Source organism: Cricetulus griseus, chromosome 2, assembly GCF_003668045.3.
Source record: "Cricetulus griseus strain 17A/GY chromosome 2, alternate assembly CriGri-PICRH-1.0, whole genome shotgun sequence".
Taxonomy (NCBI): domain Eukaryota; kingdom Metazoa; phylum Chordata; class Mammalia; order Rodentia; family Cricetidae; genus Cricetulus; species Cricetulus griseus.
This window is the reverse complement of record NC_048595.1, coordinates 308116604-308138019: the sequence shown is the minus strand read 5'-3', so window position 1 is coordinate 308138019 and position 21416 is coordinate 308116604. Positions and strand designations below refer to the sequence as shown.

The 21416-nt window shown below is 36.2% G+C and overlaps 1 protein-coding gene across 2 annotated transcripts in view; it reads right to left on the bottom strand.

Moving 5' to 3' along the window:
- Window positions 1-21416, bottom strand: part of Edil3 (EGF like repeats and discoidin domains 3) — a 449920-nt gene that overhangs the window by 131681 nt on the left and 296823 nt on the right. For both annotated transcript variants that reach the window (XM_027401777.2, XM_027401778.2), the window contains one exon: window positions 18958-19139. In XM_027401777.2, the coding sequence (XP_027257578.2) occupies window positions 18958-19139 (182 nt within the window). The remainder of the gene's footprint in view (window positions 1-18957; window positions 19140-21416) is intronic.

Here is a 21416-nt window from a genome sequence, read left to right as displayed (position 1 = left end):
GATATTAAAAATAGTAAGCTGGATGTAGTGTCACACACCTTTAATATGAGTACTTGGGAGGCAAAGACAGGTAGATTTCCACAAGTCTGAAGCTACTTTTGTCTATGACGTAAGTTCCAGGACAGCTAGGGGTATGTAGAGAAAATCTGTTTCACCACTTCAAAAGATATTAAATGTAGAAAAAAATTGAAGCATTTCCATCTCTTTCCATAAACCATGATGTTAGATTCTTCTATGGGTAGTGGGACATGAAGTTTTGACCTTGTCTTTGTGTGACAGGCACACACGCAATAGATCCATTTCCCCAGGCCCAGGTTACAGGGTTGTAAAATAATCTTGCTGGGTAAATGTTGGAACCTAAGAAATTATTTTAAATCCACACATTACATCTTTTATAAGTTTTAATTTGTGCTTTCCTTAAGCACCTTAATACACTTGCATTTAATATTTAAACCTCAAAGAATGCAATGTTTTAAAAAGAGTAAATGTATCATTTTATGATTGTTATTTCATAAGAGTATCTGCAGTTTGAGAAAGCTGCAACATACTTGCCACTTACCACATTTATTTGTATTTATCAATCAGTCTTTCAGCCTCAGGATTTAATTGATGAAAAGGGAGTGAGGAAGGCTATTTACATTGCACATGCTTGCATTTAAAATTACAAGTTACTATGGTGGAAATTTCTGCTAACAGAATATTAAAATCACATTACATGATTAAATATTAAAATCACAATTAATTAGATTAATTAAGTAATGCTTGTCACTTTTTAAGAACAAATTGAACTGTCGATTTCACAATTTTGTTATTACTAGGCCTCACTCTCCCTGGGGAGCAGAAAGGGGATGGGATAGGTAGGGTGTTGGTGGGAGGCAGGGGAAGAGGGGAAAGAGAGGGAACTGGGATTCACATGTAAAACAAGCTTGTTCTAACTTAAATTTTAAAAAAATCACCATAAAAAAGAATACTAGGTATAAGTCCTAGTTTTCAAAACTCTATTTGGAAGTACTGTTAGATAATGTCTTTAATTATGTTTTTAATTATGAGCATTTTATGGAAAATTGTCAACATTTTAATAAATGTATTTAAAAAAATGTCAGCAGCCTTTCCCATCTTCCAAACACACATAGGTACACAAGCCAAAGACACACACACACACACACACACACACACACACACACACACACACACATACACACAGAGTTAGACACATATATACACAGACAGATACACATATACACATACGCAGAAACAGACACACACATTCACACATACACTGACATACACTGACAAATACACACAGAGACAGACACAAACACACTGGTCCACACATATATTGACACACATACATATATGCTCAGACATAGATATACAACATACACATACACACACGTACACACACACACACACACACACACACACACACACACATATATATATATATATATACAAAACACACATACATAGACACACACACTTTTCACTACAGCATTTACCAATTTCCACAATATTATCTAAACCTTTATTTTACAGCTGAATTTATTACACACACTTTGATACTTTAAATAACTATCCGATGCTAAAGAGATAAGAATGGATACATTTATTTTCAAGGAGCCATGGAATTGGCCTAGCCTAGCTGATTTGAGAGGTTTTACAGGTTAGAGTCCATGGCTTCTGGGGCATAATGTGCCTTCCAGTCCTGAAAGACAGATGCACCCCCTAAGCAAGTGAAGTGTCCAGACTGCTTTGCTGCCTCTGCATGTTCCCTTATTAGTTAAAGAAACATGGAAGCTTAACAAAACAATTGGTCTTAGATACTAATATTGTACCCTGTATGGTTTGCAAACTTACTGTATCCTGCAACTACAACTGCATTAATCCTGGTGTTTGCTATAATATTTTGTTTCTTATAATGGTATAAAAGGTCTGATTACCCCCAATAAAGTTGCCACAGCCTCAGTTTTGCTGTAGACCCTCCAACTGGGCTGATGTATTTCCTCACCAGTCATATCAGGTGACCTTATCAGGTGACCAGTAGTGACTCCATCTTGTGCCTTGATTCCATCATGACTTACGATTAGAGAACCTTCTATCTTGTTTACTATGTTACCTGAATCATGTGAGGTCCAAGATGACAGCCTATGAGAATCTGACATCAGGATAGTGGGAATCTGAAGTAGGAGGGAAAAGGCATGTGCTACTTCCTTGAGAAAGTTTCCAGGACACCACCTCTGACAAATCTGCTAGTGAGTCTTGGCTGTGTAGAAGCCTCATCACTCCAATTACCAAAATCAAAAACTGAAATAGTGTTTTTTAAATTGTAGAATAAAACATGCTCAGCTCATGACTACCTTTGTATGGAAACACATAAAAATGATGCTAGAAGAAAGTTAAGAGTCTTGTCTACAATGCGCAATAAATATTTGTTGAATTTGTGGGAATATATTTTGGTCAATCGCCACTCTGAATTGTTGGTGATTCTTTATTTACAAAGAAGCTATACCAAAGGGTGGTTAAGTAACCTTATTTAAGATGAGAGTTAATATCCATTGTTACTGTCATTGAAAATGACATTACTTTTCAACACACTATCATTATTCATACAAGTATGTTTCTTTTGCATATGAATTAAAGACAAAGGTAGATGGTGTGACTTATTTATTTTCCTCTATATCCTATTTCCTTTAATAAATATGTATTACGGAATAACAAGAGTTCTAATGTAATTTTGTTTATAAGAGAGCAGTCACTGAAGTTGGTGAGAATACAAGGTGAGCCAAGCATGTTCCCTTCCTCAGATGGGTTATCTAATAGAGGAACCTCTCAGAACATCTTTATAAGAAATGCTATGCAGGAAAAATATAAGAGGGTTCACCAAGATGACTCAGCAGGTAAAGAGGCTTGCCATGAAGCCTGGATATCTGAATTTGATTCCTGGGACCTACATAGTGGATGGGGAGAACTAAATCTTGCATGTTGATCTCTGACCTCCAAACATAAATCTAGGTATGTGCCCCCATGACAAATAAATAAAAAAACTACAATTAAATGCCCCTCCACTGAAGAATGGATGGAAAAAATGGGGTACATTTACACAATGGAGTACTACTCAACAGAAAAATACAGTGGAATGTTGAAATTCGAAGGCAAATGAATAGAATTAGAAGAAACCAGACTGAATAAGGTAGCCCAGTCACAAAAAGTCAAACATGGTATGTACTCACTCATATATGGATTTTACACATAGAACAAAGGATTACCAGCCCACAATCCACACCATCAGAGAAGATAGGTAACAAGGAGGACTCTAAGAGAGACATACATGGTCTCAGGGAGAAGGGGAAAGGGGCAAGATCTCCTGATCAAATTGGGAGCATGGGGAGAGGGAGATGGAAATAGGAGAATGAGAAGGGGTGAAGAAAAGGGGTGAGGAAGGCATGAGGGAGCAGAAAGGTTGAGTCAGGGGAAGAATCGAAGAAAACAAGAAAGCAGATACCATAATACAGGTAGACACTTTAGGTTTAAAGAGAAATCAGGCACTAGGGAAATGTCTGGAGATCTACAAAGATGACACCAACTAACAATCTAAGCAACAGAGGAGAGGTTGCCTTAAATGACCTCCCCTGATAATGAGATTGATGACTGACTTATATGCCACCCTATAGTCTTCAGCCAGCAGCTGGTGGAAGTAGAAGCAGATACCCACAGCTAATCACTGAACTGAACTGGAATCCAGTTGCAGAGAAGGACGAGTGATGAGCAAAGGGGTCCAAACCAGGCTGGTGAAACCCATATACACAGCTGACCTGAACAATGGGGAGCTCCTTGTACCGAAACTGATAGCTAGGAATACAGCATGGGAATGATCCAGACCCCAGGAACATGGGTGTCAGTGAGGAGACCTCAGAAATCTATGGGGCCTCGTGTAGTACATCAGTACTTATCCCTAACATAGGTGTGGACTTTGGAAGCCCATTCCACATAGAGGGATACTCCCTGAGCTAAGAGACATGGTGGTGGGCGTAGGCCCTATCCCAAAGGATATTACAGACCCTGAAGACCCCTTATGGAAGGCCTAACCCTCCCTGGGGAGCAGGGATAGGTAAGGTTTTAGTTGTGGGGTGATAGGGGAGGCAGGGTGGAGATGGAACTGGGATTGATATATAAAACAATATTGTTTCTAATTCAAATAAAAAATGAAAATAAATAAAATTTGAAATATTGTTTTATTTCATACTTTCTACATCAGCATATAAAATTTCTATATTGCTTAAAAATTATAAATAATAGAATCACAATAAATAGTAGTTCATCTGCTGTAGACTAGAAAGCAAGGGAAGCATTCTATAATATATTAGATAATGAACTTCTCTTTTATGTTTTATGCACAATTTCCACATCTAGCTTAAGCCACCTCACAGAGAGATTCACTGGCAGTTACATTAAATTGTGGAGTTTTTGTTCCATGAGATTACTGTGTTTTGGTACAAAGGCTTGAAAAATATCCTTATAGATCCTGGCTCAGGCTAGGTTCCTGCTAGGAAAATTAAATAGAAAAATTCACATCTATTTCTAAATTTAGCCCTTTATCTATTAATGGCAGTAATAAGAGTAATCAACTAAGAAGACCTAAGTTTAACAGAGTTGTTTAAATGTGAGAGTTAAAAAAATAGCCTGTATGTTATGAACTCACAGCTAAATGCTTCAAACTATTGGAGCATAAAGTGCATAATAGAAGCATTGAAACTATGAGCTTATTTGTGCATGAGGGTGAGTTAGATTATTTTTCCAAGAAGCAAAATCATAAGAAAATGAAGCAATCTATATTAAGTATACCAATGTTAGGCTCAAACAGCTACAATTTTAATTAAATATATCAATTCTGGGAAAGCAGCAGCAGTAACATTATGAATAAACACATGGGGAAAATGTAGCCAATATGTGATATAAAAATATGTTCTTGAAAGCATTAATGGAAAATGGACTCACTTATTTATAAACTCAAAGTTCAGTTATTTTCTTCCTGTGAGCCCTGCATGGTGGTTATGCTGGGTAAGTTTGTTGTCTGTGAAATGATTTGATGGAAATAGAAAAAAAAATGACACTTTATCCCAAGAGCCTCACTTGTTCTGAATTTGTCTAGTTTAAATGGACATCCCCAAGGGAGGCAGGTACTGAAAAGAGAAAGGAAGGTGCTTCTGGAAAGCAACAACAGCTGAGTAATTAATCTTTTATTAGCCTCTTTACAGAGCAAGAAACCTACCTTTGCAACTACACACTGGACACTCTGATCAAGAAAGTAAGCAGACTGGCCACTTTTCCAAATACACCTGTACAAAGAGGTGTCTTCCTGCTAGCTACTGTGCTGTGTGTCCACAACAAGCAAGACATCCTTCAAAATTCCAGTATTGACAGAGTTAATGAGCCATTGAAAAGCCCATAATAAATATTGAGTGTGAATATACTTTCACTTTGGTAGACTTTTCACATTTTGGAGGCAGCTTCCCCTTTATTTCCAGGCATTACCCCTAAATTCTTCAGTATAATAAGACCTTTCCCTGTTGTTTCTTCTTTTGAACTTGGTTTATTTGGTTTCCAAAATTTTAAAGAAACTTATGTGAGGCCATCTTAAAATATGGGGACATGCCAAAGTCACCTTTAATAATTAAAATGTAAAATGACTTTTCATTATATTCTGGGCTCATAAAATATAGGAATCTCTTCTTAAAAGACATGATGGCAGATTTAACAATAAAACATTTAAAGCCAGGTCTTGTGGGATTAGATACTTTTAGAATCCTTTTACTATTTAATTATGACTTAATTATTGAAAGCTTCGTGTTGCTGAGAGACACCTTTGGAAACAATTGACCATGAGCACCACCAGTTTGTGTACCAATGTGGATCGTCCCTGAGAGTGACAGGACATTGTTGAGCTAGCAACAAAGCATCAGTAAGCTTTCTTTAAGTAGCTAGCTTGGATTTTCCATGTCCTGTTACCACTCATTATTTTAAAATGCATCACACTGGGGGCACATTTTGCATGTCATGCACTGTTCTCCAGCATCATGAGGCATTTAATAAAGCTGCTTCTAATAATGGAAGAGACAGTTCTAGAGTGAAGAAGGTATATCTCACCAGACAGTGAGCTTCAAAAGAATCATCAGTATCAAAATGAATCTGAGTTATCTCCCCTAAGAATTTCTCAGTTATCCTCTGATCTACTCATTCTTAAACTCTAAGAAAGGAGCCCTCTTTAAAAAGAGATCTTCACATGGTTTCTATGTAACGTCTGAGGGCCATTGTCACAGACTAGCAGTGAACTATTGCATGATGAATAAATATAAGATTCTTACTTTCAAGCTCTAGGAGTTTTTAACACTTCCTCTCCCTCACTATACACCATGTTTACCTTTTACCCACCCCTAACAAAAAGGAATTACCAAAAGCTGTTGAAGACCTCACAGCCGAGAGGGTCTCTCATTTTCAGAGCTGGTCTCTCACTCCATCTGTCTGAGTTTGAATCATGATTTTGCATCATATTGGTTTAGCAAACCCAAATGACTCATGGATATCTGCACACCTGAATAAAAGGCGTGATTTGAAGTTGTCAGTTAACACACAGAGTAGTTAGCGTTCCTGTAGCCTGGACAGCTAATATGGCATGGGAAATGCATCTATTTCTATGTCTGCTTCATTAAGTCTATTTTAGTTAGTTTTGAAAGTTCAAACTCTCACAGACAGAAAAGGGTTTTAAATTAATTGCTGCCATGAGAAAATGAAGCCTTCAGAATGAGGCCAGGTGGCTTGGTACAGGGTCATATTTTCAACACAAGGAGGTTTTCAGTGAGGCTCCGGGGCAGAACAAATTTGTTCAGTGTCTGCTGTGGAAATAAGGGATTCCTTCAGCCCTGTCCAAATAGTAATACCACCAGTTCCCAGAAGATAAACATGAAGAGACAGCCGAACCATTACTTCAGGCTCACACATTTTTCCTACTTCCCTGCATTTCTAACATGTAGGCACTTGAGGACAGGCTGCCAGGAAAGTTTCTGTATTCTTACAGAAGGCATTGATACAGCTGTGTTAAACTGCTGCAGTGGGGACAGAAGTGACACCTATTCATTAAGAGCATTTCCCACAGGGAGTTCTGGTAAGCAGGCTTAACGCTCTCTGCTGAGAGGATTCTGTCTCACAATACTGAGGAGTGCACTTAGCTGCACAGATTTGTAAGCAGCTCTGGAAGATAGTAGAGTCCCTCAAATATGATTGGGCTTGAAGAACTGTCTCCTCTGGTCTCACATGCCAGAAACAGACCTCTGCATATCAGAGGCTGTATAGCTGACTGTGTGATGAGATAGCAAGATAGAACTAACATAGTGGCCACAAAGAAAATCAAGACAGATTCTATAAGCAGAGATTCAGAATTTTGAATGCTTTTCTTATAAAAAGAGAGCTGCTGCTGCTTCTCAGTATTCAGATTTTCTCCATTTTTCTCCATAGGAAAGCCTGAAGTTATGGAGGTTGTTCCATACTAAGGCACTTATAATCTCAGCCTTTGTAAACCAAAAAGTCAATTTTAAGAAGTTTCCAAATGGCTAAACTATATAGCAAGTAAAATGAAAATACATTTATTTTCTGTTCAGCTTAAGATATAATTACATCATTTCTCCGTTCCCTCTCCTCCCTTCAATTCCTCTCACATACTCCACCTTGCTTTCTCTCAATTTCATGGCCCCTGTATTCATATCTGGCTGGAAAGAAACTCCAACAACGACTATAGCTGCATACTGTATGTATATGCACATTTCTAAATATATCCTGCTCAGTCTGAATAATGTGACTTGTTACTTGGTTGATCATTTGGTAGGGTTTGGGATTCTTGCAGAAATGGGTTTGGAAAGATTGTAAGGGCCGAAGGATCATACAAATTGCTGTGACACTGTGTCTCCTATGAATGTCAGAAGCTAGGTCCATAAAATCTCACAAACACAAAGTATTTTATACAAAGAAGAGTTACTAAACTATCGCATAAGGGTTTAAAGATACGAAAATTTACATTAAAGAATGCCATATAATTCTTTATATACTCTGAACAGTAATACTGAGGTTGTTTTTATGACTTTGATAAATCTTGCCTGTTAGAAAAACACTAAGGTTTTTAATACTAAGGATATGAATCTTATAGGGAGAGGATACATTTGTATTACAAAAGTATATCTGGTCTTCTAGACTCCTGTGGGGTGATTATAGCAAAAGTGTATTAAAACCCTGCAAGAATCTTAATAAAACATTCTTTGAAGTTTTTATTACATTTTAATATGTGTGTGTGCTTATAGTTTGTGTGTGTGTGTGTGTGTGTGTGTGTGTGTGTGTGTGTGTGTGTGTGTGTATGTGTGTGTGCTTGTAGTATGTGTGTATGTCTGGGCTTATATTGTGTGTGCACACATGCACATGTGTGTATGGACATGTGTGTGTATGCCTGTAGTGTGTGTGCTATAGTGTGTGTGGTTACTCACACATGTGTTGCGTGTGTGTGTGTGTGTGTGTGTGTGTGTTTGTGTATGTGTGGTGTGCCTACACATGTCAGAGACTGTGTAAGTAGAACAGCTTGCTGTAAGAACTTTTACTCGTTGAGCTATCTATCTGGCCCTTGAATGTTAATGTTTTAAACAGTTCAGGAATGAAAAGTAAATGAGGCAAGAAAAAAGTTACATGTGATGTTTTGTACACAGTGTTTATCCAGCAGTCTTCTCCATAAGTAATTTACAGTAAATTGTTCACACTTCTCCATTCATTAATCATGAAAGTAATTTTCGGTGAAATCAATGCTGGTTGGTCACTGGATTTATAAGAACTTAGTTTCCTCTGTCCAGAAGGTGAGAAAGATTTTATTTTTAACCATTGTACCATATATGCCAGCAATGCGTATATGTCACATTGCATATATGTGACTGAACAGAGTAAACCCACTTGTTTAGGTTCAGAATCAAGTCATATGAATCGATTAACAGTTTTCTTTGTATGGTGTTATAGAAATGGATTTAAAATAGATGAAAATCGCCGGGCATTGGTAGCACACGCCTTTAATCCCAGCACTCAGGAGGCAGAGACAGGAAGATCTCTGTGAGTTTGAGGCCAGCCTGGTCTCCAGAGCGAGTGCCAGGATAGGCTCCAAAGCTACATACAGAGAAACCCTGATTCGGAAAAACCAAAAAAAAAAAAAAAAAAAGGTGAAAATCCTACCATGAGATCATTACAGTATAAGAAAGTAAAAGAGAAAAAGTGACTACAAAGGTACCTTAAGTGCTACCATGAAAATGAGTTTGATGATTAGACTATTTTTGTAGCACTCTCAGTCCCACTGTTAAAACAACTTATATAAACAAAAGGAAGGGAGGGAGGGAGGAAGGAAGGAAGAACAAGCAACCTTCCCTGTGTACAGAGTTTGCAACTAGGAAATGTGACACATAATGTCATAAACTGCAGAAGTCATGTAATTTTCTTTGGGATATTGTCTTTATTTTTATAAATACTGAAAAAAACCAGAGTCACTTCAGAGCATTAACTCTTCCACTGCTAATACATAATACCAAGTTCAAGTTGCCTTTTGATACTAAAGTCAAGCTGTTCCATAACTAATTACAGAGCACCAAGTTACCCACTGATCCTAAAGCTAACCACACTGCCAGAAAGCACTCTGCAAGTTTCTTGGTAATTTACAGACTTTTCACTGAGTAGTGCATATCTGCTATCTTTATTTCCTACTTTATTTCATTGTTTTTTCCCTTCCCTTCCACTACCTCACAGTCACCACTCTATGTGATTCCAAAGGCAATGTAACCAGGATCCATCCTCACACTCAAGCCAAGTTATGTTGTTTTTAATTTACTTTTTACCATAACCATGACAGAAACAAATCCAACAACAACAACACAACAAAACATGCTTCTACAGTTTTGTTCAAATGACTGCAGAACCTGGAAAAGCTGTTGCTGCTATTGATGTATAACATATTACCATTATTGCTCTCTCTCTCTCTCTCTCTCTCTCTCTCTCTCTCTCTCTCTCATCTATCTATCTATCTATCTATCTATCTATCTATCTATCTATCTATCTATATGCTAATTGAAACTCAAATATGTGATGAATCCAAGGTGTTTCAGTGAGTGCTCACCTGTGCATGCAAATTTGATTTCATCTTTAGTAAGTAGTAAAGTTATATGCTTGCCAAAAAAAAAATAAGTGACACACTGGAAGACAAATGTCACACAATTTCAATTTTATGTGTAACCTAGAAATGATGAACTTATGGGAACAGAGAGCAGAATTGTGGCTATTCGGCTTCAATGTGGGTCTTTTAACAATGGGGAAATGATTGGTTTAAGGATATAAAACTGCAGTTGGACAAGAGGCATGGACTTTGTGAAGTCTTGAGGTCTACTGAGAGCATGATAAATATGGTTGATAACAATATACTGTATTTTAAAAGTTGTGAGATAGTATACTTTAAGTGTTCTCAAAACAAAAATGATGAATATGTGAGATATAACATGTTAATTGGTTTAATTTAGCCATGCCATTTTGAAATACTGTATTGTGTATCATAATTGTGCGTGACTTTATTTATGAGCTAAATAAATGAATGGAAAAAAAATTAAAAAAAAACAAACCATGCTTTCCAGGCTGATAAAGCAATTTTTACAGCCCAGTCTGAGGATGACATATAGTTGATCTGGACTGCAATGCAGGGAGGTTTTGTTTTGGCACAATGACACATAATACTGGTTACACTAAAATATAGAACATATCTTTCCTTTACATTTGCCTGCAGTGTGATTCAAAGGAAAGCATCATATTAAGATCATAGCCAAATCTTTTGAAAATAATATGGATTAGTTTGAAACAATCAGCTGGCCTGAACAAGGGGGAGCACATGGACCCCAGACTGCTGTCTGGGAGGCCAGCACAGGACTGAATCAGACCCCTTCACATGGATGTCAATGAAGAGGCCTCCACACTCTAGGGGGTCCATGGTAGTGGATTAGTATTTTTCCCTGGTTAAGAAGGGACTTTGAGAGCCCATCCCAAGTAAAGGGATGCACTCTTGGCCTGGACACATGGGGGAGGGCCTAGGCCCTGCCCAGGATGATGTAGTGGACTTTGGGGAGCTCCTTTGAGGGCCCTACCCTGTCTGGGGAGTGGAGGGTGGATGGGGTAAGGGGTTGGGGGAGGGTTGGGAGGGAGGGGAGGGAGAAGGGATTGACATGCGAAGCAAGCTTGTCCCTAATTTGAACTAATAAAAAAATTTTAAAAAAGATCCAATCTACTTTAATAAGTTTTAAAATACTTCTACCAGCACAGAGACAACTAGTAAATTAGCTTTGAGATGAAAGTTTAAATATTATACTATATTACCCCATCAGACACATCAAAATGTAATATTTCAGTTATGCAGTGACTAGGGTAATGAGAATTTCCTTGCATTCCACAATTGCACTTATGCAGTTTTAAGGTTTAATTTTAAAAAGTACTACTAAAAGAAGCTGCATAAGGTAAAATACTGTGATTGTGCAATAAGTTACTGAACTCTATGAGACATGTTCAAATAACATATCCTGTTAATTTTTCATCTCCATACTCAGAGCTTCTACCCTGACTTCCCATAAGGTTAGTATATACTGAATCCAGGACTTAGAGAAACATTCTACTACTGACTATAGAACCAGCTTCTTTGTACACTAAGTCTCCCAGGATGGCCCTGAAGATGCAGCCTGTATCTCTAAGCTTGACTGACTCATGGAATCTCAAAGCTAGGTGCCATTTTGCTCTGCTTTAGTGACCAGTATAGAGTCAAAGCATCTGAACGTGCCTACTGAATGGTTGTTAGAAGCCTGTACAAATGAACAGCTGGAAGATCAGTATATAGGAACTCCAAATTGCCTCAGAAAGAAAAATTAGGGAAACAGAACACTGTTAAATAATTCTATAAAAATATACTGAGGGAGAAGGGACTTACATGTGAAACAAGCTTGTTCCCTAACTTGAACTAATAAAAAAATTTTAATAAAAAAATATACTGAAATGAAAAGTAAATCTTTAAAAGTACCTAGCAAGTAATCAGATTGGCTAAACCTATTTAGTTAGCAATCATTCAAAGGTTTAATAGAAACCTTTAGATTTTTTAATGAAATAATACAAGACATATAGATATGTGCAAAATTCCTGTATCCATTACATTATCAGAATTATCAATCTATATCTTAGGGTGGTAGCAATTTGAATTTTTATATGGCTGCAGTTTATGGAGGGAAAGAATGTAAGTGAAGAGCTAAAGGTCAGAAAAATCTGTAAAAAATAAAATAAAAATTTGTTGTACTACATTTACTATACTTAACCCTTAGATCAGAACCAGTTATGAACATCGTAGTGCCATCAATAAATGCTCAGCATGTAAATTTAAATTGGAAATTTTTGTTTTCATTTTATCAAGTTAAAGAAGAAAACTAAAGTGCATACTAAAATTAGTATATTATGTCATACACCTGAGAGATTAAGAGAACAGTGCACTTATGATAAGTGGATTTAACAAAGTACTCAAAAGCTTCATATCAAAGACTGAATATAAATAAAAGAATCAAAAAAGGAGAATTTAATTATGAATTCTTCAACACAGAGAGTTTAATACCAAATAAGAGTCAGTCTTTTAAGTATATTAGCTAATTGATGAAGCGTTTCTCTTTAGAAAAACAGCATGAAATAAGATACTCTTAAAGAATACAATAAGATGTGTACCCTGAGTATAAACAATCCCTGAGTATTAAAGAAAAGTAAAGGGGTTTCAGTTTTCACTCATTATGTACATGTGATCTTCCTCCATAAAAATGTTATATTTGGCTTTGCTTATTTCTCCTGAGTTCATTATGATTTTTCACATAAAAAATAAATTGACAATCACATGCTATGACCTTCATGGTCATTAACACCAATCCTTGTAGAAGTATGAAAATTTAATTATTCTGTTTAAGAGGACCAGCTAATCTTTAATCTAAATTTTAATTTTGAGCTAACCATTTTCTTGTTCCATTGAATGTCTTCTCCGGGATCAAAGAATACATACATATCTTACTTTGAAAAAAAGATTGGAGTGTTAATTTTAACTACATAAGGAACTAGTCCAAAAATAAAATGACTATCTGTCCATAAAAATGATAGCACATTTAAAGTTGTCCAAAGGAGGCAACATTCTGCTACTCCACAAATACGTGCTCAGCCATGGATGTGCATTGTTACTTTATCCACAATAGCTAGGAAATTGGAAAAAAAAAACACTTAAATATTCACCAAAATGAAAATGAGGTACATATACACTGAGTTGCTGCCAACTTGTTACAGATGTAACATTTCTATAATCTGGGACTTTTTCCACAGATGTAGCTACATCTTGAAAAAGTCCAACTGTAATTTATCAGTTGATTTCTGCAAATGCATGTCAACATAATTTCACAAACAAAATACGAACTTGTTAAAAACTCTATATAGCTGTAAAGATACACAAAATGTGTCTAACTGACATACAATTTCCTAAGAGACCCCAAACAAAGAAAGACACCGAATGAGGTTTTGGTTCAGTTTTGAAATGGGAAATTGTTTCCATTCAGCCATCAATAAATTTTCTTGCTATTAATACTTGTAGGTAAACCTTTAAATACATTATACTTAATAAAGTAACATCACGTTTTCCATATTTATTCGATTCAAACTATGGGATAAATATCAGCTACCTAATAAAATTTTTCGGAAGGACTCCATTGTTGAGTAACACTTGTATACTAAGAGATGAGTTACTGTGATTGGTGTAATAAAAAGCTGAGTGGTCAATATCTAAGCAGGATAGATAGAAAGAGAAATAATCAAGGTGCAAAGGAGAACTTGCAGGACAATCAGGGAGTCGGAAGGACACACAGAAGGAAACAGAGGTAAAAAGTCACATTGTTGAATATAGACTAATAGAAACAGATTAATTTAAGTTATAAGAATAAGTGGGATCGCCTAAGCTAAAGGCTAAGCTTTCATAATTAATAAGTCTCTGTGTCATTGTAAGCTGGCAGCAGACTAAAACCACACTACATTTGGCACTCCAACACATGGCACAACCACAGAGACAGAGAAGTCATGCCCGCCAGTGTCACTGCATTCACTGCCTGGACTCTCTGCTTACAGGGACTCTGGAACGTAGGCTCAGCAACTTCACAGAGCTAGGACAATAAACAAGGCTCCTCCTGGTACCTGCAGCATGAGGCATGCCTCATGGAGAGAACTAGCCGTCTGTACCATAGCTAGTGAAGTGAGGTCAAGATAGAGAAAAAAGCTCTGAACTGATAGAATATGCTTAAAAAATGTGCATAAATGCTAAAGAAAGAAAAGAAAATTGGTATAGAAGTCATTAAAATGGTTTAAAAATAATAAAAATAATAAAGTAGGCCTGGAAAGATGTCTCAGCAGTTAAGAGCATGGGCTGCTCTTCCAGAGGTCCTGAGCTCAATTTCCAGCAACCACATGGTAGTTCACAACCATCTATATTGAGATCTTGTGCCCTCTTCTGGCCCGCAGGGACACATGCACACAGAGAACTATATACTTAATAAACAAATAAAGCTTAAAACAAAACAAAACAAAACACCCCACACTCAAATAGTAAGCCAAGTAATGATAGAAAATAGAAAGGGATTCTGGAACCTTTATGGTGCTTTGTTGATTTCAAAATTTTTAAATGCTAATGAACCAATATGACAGCTACTGAGAGTTACCAGATTGTGGATACTACTGAATTAAACCAGCCTATGTATTTTAAGGGTGTCTTAACTTTAAAATGGATGTCAGAACATATATTGTATTGAGAGAGAGGTTATGCCTTTGTTTCCACAGGAAACAAAAGGCTATGGATTTCTTTAAAATTAATAAATTTGATCAGCAGAAACCTCCTGTGAATCTTGGCTGTAGATGTGAGGGAGGAATCCAGGAATGACCACAGGATAGGAGATGTTTATGCATGGGAACAGCTCTGAGGATGGATGAGACATGATAAACCTTGTTGACTACAGAATCCTCATGACTTGTTACATGCCAACCTTTCATATGGCATGGATAGATGTTGGTTAAACAATCCAAACAGACTTATAAAGTTAAAAGATGTCTTTTAGTGCACAAACATAAAACAAAAAAAATCATGTTTAGCTGACTTATATACATTGCACATTCCATACTTGTGTTAATGCAGATATATCTTTTACTTTTAAAAGTCTGTGTGTTTTCAGAAAATAAAATGACCAGAAACCAATAAAGACAAGTATCCTAGATGATCCAGCCTCTCAGCATGCCTCTGCTGCAGTTTCTTCAAAATTCTAGATTTATAACAAATTCAGAGCTGCTAATTGAGATGATTCAGCCTCACAGACTACAGCAACAAAGACTTCAGATAAGTTCTACATTTTCCCATTACACAGAGACTAAAAAAAAACGCAATACAGCCGGCTCTCCCTGGACTTGAGCATTATCCCAATTTTCTCAGGGTCCTCTAGACATACTGTCACTCCCAGATAACTGGAAGCAGTCTAAAGAATGCAACACCCAAATTCCTAAGAAGTGGGTGAGTTTTTTTTTTTTTGTCATTTGCTGGTTACGAATATTTGTCATTGTTTAGGGAATTGGTTACAGGTTATTATTGATTATGATCAGTGAGAAAGCTAAAAAATAGGAGATTACTTTCAGGGATCTTGTTCTGAATTTAAAAAGGAGGAGTATATTATAGAAATTATGGGATAAAAGGGTGGTTTTTTTAGTCTACCTTTGAACTAAAAAGCAACTATTAGTCTCAAATATTTTACATTGATATGGACTCTTATAGTGATATAAAATTGAGGTTATTTTAACATACTATAAATATGTTTATACAGTGTTAAGGTATTATACCTATTCAGCTCATTAAAAATTTAATGTACAATTAAGAAATGCAGGTTAGTACTCATCTATAATAACTAAACTTATAGTCATGTTAGCTATGTTTTCAGGGTTAAACAGAGATGTATTTTAGATACACACTTGGTCTTTCAACACTTTTGAGATCTACAGAACATGGCATCTAAGATGCTTAAATAGCAAGACTTTTCATGAAAATGAGACACATCTGCTCCCTGCAGAATCATCTACTTCAAAAAAAAGGGATGAATGGCATCAAAGAACCTCCATATGGAGTTTGTTTTCATTGCAGCAAAGTTAGCCACTGGACAAGAAACTTCCCTTGGCTCAACTGCTGACAGTATACTATCCAAACTGGGCAATCAATATACAAAAGAAAGCACGTGCCAAACTTTGCCAAGACAAGGAAGGACAGTCCTTCAAATTTCCTGCTTCACAGAAAAGTCTTTCAGATATTCTAGTACCATAGGCCAAAGATTGGTTCCAAAACATTACATAGGAACAGACAGTCAACTACCTCTGTCATTACTTAGTTTTAGAATTTGCTGGCTCTGTACTTCCTATTTACTCAGGAAATATTACATTCTTCTTGTGTCTTTGATGGGTTTGAAGACTAGATAGTTATAGTTCTACAATTTTCTTTGTTAGCAAATTAGACAAAAACTTAAGAGAGGTAAAGTTTATAAAGTTAAAAAAACATAAATGCTTAAGTTATTTATCTAAAAATGTTTTAATGTCTAAGAGCATATTTTTAGGATGGTAATACAAGTTGGGATAGAAAGTGGTTTAGGTATGAAACTTTGGACTCACTAAGATAGGATAGATAATGCAGTACTTTCTCCTAACTTGCAAACACATATGGACATTATGAATATAATTCTTTCCTGATAATTTATCTTATTGGATATAGTTTTTCTGTTAGAGTTAAAAACCATCCCTTTTTATTTAGACAAAAAAGGGGAAATATTGCATAATATTTGTTTACTCTGTGAAGATGTGTCTTTTCCAAGGCTCCCTCTGATTGGTTTCATAAAGATCTGACTGACGAATAACAAGGCAGAAAGAGGTTAAGTGAGACTTCCAGGGACAGAGAGGACTCTGGGGATAGAAACGTGGATGCACCAGGAGATATGGAGAGGAAACAGGAGGTGCAAGATAAGCCACATGATAGAATGTAGATTAACATAAATGGTTTAAGGTATAAAAGAAGGTTAGGAACAAGTCTAAGTATAGGCTTAGCTTTCATAATTAATAAGAAGTCTCTGTATTTGGGATCTGGATGGCTGCATAGAGAAAAACTCATAATGCATTGCAACAGAATAAGGTATAATCCTTTTAGAATGACCTTAGGGCATTTACAATCCCTCAAATCAGATTTGAAAACATTCTTCCAGTAACTCTACTTGTCCTGATTTTCTAAATGATGTTTGTTACATTTTTATGAGCACCCAATATTATGCTGTTTCCTGAGATTCTAGATCAGTGGAAGCTATCTTCAAAAATTGCCTTGTATCAGTTTCCTGACCCATGTACTTTCAACATGACTGCTCTGACCCCTCAGTATACTTAACTTTTCTCACAATTGGTATCTGCTATTAATGATTTGGTAGACAGTGATTGTATTAATGTACCATGTGAACAGAGGTATATTATTTCACACAAATCAATTTTAATCATCTTTTTCTGTCTTCCTCTTACATCTAACTTATGCTTTCACTTGAGTGCTCAGGAAGCTTAAATGGATAGAACATGAGATGTCATTGTTACTTCGACAGTTCTTTTCCATCAAAGCTCTTAATATTTCAATGCATTGTTGTTTTTTCCTGTTCCAAAATTAGCTGTGATGAGGATAAAAACTGGTATGAATCTCAGGGAATTTTGCTGAAGAGAGGGAGGAAGGATTGTAGGAGCCAGAAGGGTCAAGGAAACACAAGAAAACCCACAAAATTGACTAAACTGGGCTCATAGGGGCTCACAGAGACTAAAACTACATCTAGGGAATGTGCAGTAGACCAATCTAGGTCTTCTGTATATATGTTACAGTTGTGTAGCTTGATTTTCCTATGTGACTCCTAAGAGTGGGAGTAGGAGCTGGCCCTAACTCTTTTGCTAGCTTTTGGGATCCTATTCCTCATACTGGGTTGCCTTTGGACTTAGTACATAGAAAGGGAGATGCTTAGTCTTACTGCAACTTGATATGCCATGTTTTGTTGAGAGCCATGGGAGGCCTGCCCTTTTCCGAATAAAAAGAGAAGGGGGGTGAATGTGTGGGGGTCTGGGGGGAAAAGATGGAGGGGAACTGGTCCAGATGCAAAAAATAAAAAGAAATTAAAAAATTACAAATACCTTTGAACAATTATAAAATGTTTTGTAATCAATTCTACAATATTATTTATCTACTTGTAAAGCATTTACATGCCTACTTTTAATATTTCTACAATGTGAAGATAACCACATATTCATATTGCTTCATTCTTTAGACCATGAAGCTTTCTAACTCCTTTACACAACTGATATGTGATAAAGCCCCTCAGAACACTCAAAAATTCTCTATTGATAAAAACGGGGTGCTGCAGACAGTTGGATATTATCATGAACCGATGTACATTTTATATTTGCACATGAGAAATCATTTCTCACAAATAATATGTAGTGAAATTGTTACTTTCTTTTTTATAATCTGTTGCTAAGTGTTAACACTGTATGAATAAACATATGCAAATGATGATACAGTCTTTTTTCAATGTAACTTAAAGCATTGTATTTATGTCTAAGAATACTTCCATCTTAATGCCGTTTTCACATTTTCAGAGAATGTGCATGTTTTCCACATTTTTAGATTTTACAGCCATTTTGATCATAAACTAAATTACACTCAGAACTCAAGGAAGAATCACACCAAAGTCTTTCTAATTTATTTCCGTAACTGATTCTGATCATTTGGGGAACATCTCTGTGCCATCCCTCTGTTACCTGAATCCATGGCCATCTATCATTTTCAGCAGCTGTCCAGGCATTTATAAGTCCCTTCTTATTAAGTCGAGCATAGTAGGGATACCACTTCTGGAGCCCAAAAAGAGCTCGGTGGGTAGATGAAGCTGTGATCTGCTGATTCGATATGATTCCGCCTTCAATTCCCAATGGCCCAGAGCATTCTGGAAAAAAGTAATGAAAAGTATGTAAGTGTATCGTAACTCATAAGGATGACAGACTTATGACAGTAGCATTTAGTGAAATTATTGTGCCATTTACTGTTTCAGCCCTGCTCAGTTGGCAGATCTGTTACTGATTGCTACATTTGCAAATAGTGACTGGTGGCCGTGACACTGTCCACTCACTGTGTTTTGAAAAGGCTTCTCAGAACCTCAGATTCTATATTATTTAGATTTGTGCAGATGTATTGTTTTAAGCTGAGAGCTATATCTGTTGATATCCTGGCCTTATGCTAACCACATCCCCTGTCAACCAGCAGGATATGCACACCAGCATTCAGGTAGATACTTAGTCTGCTCAAGAGACCTTCATTGTGTGGTGTGGCTGTACCAATGTATTTCATGGTTACATAAGGACTCTGTATGCATGTGCAAGCTTGTCCTTTTAAGCAAGCACAACCCAGCTGCTCCCCCTTCACTTCCTGTCCTGGTCTGCCAACACCAGCTTCCCTTCAACCTTGATCCCCTCCCTAATAAACTCCACATGGGTTTTGTTGAGTTCTGTGGTTCATTCTTCACTGCAGCAAAACAACAATATCAGCAAAAGCTACTTCTTTTAAAAGTCCTATATTTTGTCTAGAATTGAATCCTATTTCACATTTCATGTTGACAGAAATTAGGAATACTCAGGAGCCTTTAATCCTTAAGAAATATGAGTTGGTAACTTTTTCATGACAATAATACATATGAATTTTGAATCAAAAGTATTGTGATGTTAGTGTTTTTCACTCTTATAAACTTTCAAACTTTCATTTTATATTAAATCAGTTATGCTTCTTACAATATCAATATATACTTTGTTGAAATTTATAACATAATAGTTACCTATGGCATCTAAATTACAAAAACAGTATATTTCAATTGTTTTATTGAAATAACACATACCCATGAAACAGCATATTTGACATTTTCATACTTACAGTATGTAATGAACTTAAAATGTTATCTTAAGTATTATAGTGAAAATTTACAGTTATTCATGTTTAGTTTGTGCATTTAAAATTTAAGCACCTATCAATATTTTACAAATGTGTAGCCTCAAGTTAAAAAATTATTTTTTATTGTTATTTTTATTTTTTAAAACAATGTTATTTTACATACCAATTCCAGTTCCCTTTCCCTCCTGTCCTTCTACCACCCCAAGCTTTCCCCATCTCATGCCCCATCCACTCTTGAGAGTGGGTGAGACCTCCCATGGGGAATCAACAAAGTCTGTCATATAACTTGAGGCAGGACAACAGAGCTTCCCCCTATATCTAGGCTGGGGAACGTATCTTTTCATAGGGGATGGGCTCCAAAAAGCCAGTTTATGCACTAGGGATAAATACTGGTTCCCCTGCTAGTAGTCCTGCAAACTGCCCAACTCACCCAACTCTCACTCATATTTAGAGGGCCTCCTTGGGTCTTATGTAGGTTCCCCAGCTTACAGTCCAGAGTCCAAGCTCACTTGCTCAGGTTAGCTGTTTCTGTGGATTTCCACATCATGGTCTTGACCCCTATGCTCATATTATCTCTCTTCCCTCTCTATGACTGGATTCCAGGAGTTCAGCTAACATTCTTAATAAAAAATTTAAGTTGCTAAGATTAAAGCATAGATTAAGATCAGATGTTCTTATATATAAATTATGTTTAGTTCTTTAAATGAGCAGTGAAGGCAAACTCATATATAGTTATGTTACAAATACACATTATGCAGTTCATAAAACTTCATTTATTTTAAATTTAGTTTTAAAGATTCAATACTAGTAATATAATATAGTAAAAGCTAGTAACTGATTTTAAAATTTCATTAACATCCCATATGCTGAATTTTTATGATGCAGATCTGGCTAATCAATAATAATTCTATTATGATATCTATTACAATATGTGAATTCCTGAGCTTGTGAATAGAGATTATTGCCCTTATTAAATGTCAATACATATAAATCATTTTGATTGGTGATTACTACCGAGTTACTTTAGGTTTTAATTAATTTAATTACTTTATTAATTATATTTAATTGAATTTAATTATTTTTTTCTTATTGGTTACTGTTTTCATTGACATAGATATATTTCTGTTTTCTAACACGTGCTCAGTCAATTAAACAGCTCTTTGAAAATAGCTAACCCTTGAGTAGCTTTAAAGCTTTGAAGATGGAAATATGGGTTAGTAATTATTTCATCATATTCTTTTAGGAAACATGAGGTTAACATATTAAAACGGCTTCTTTGCCA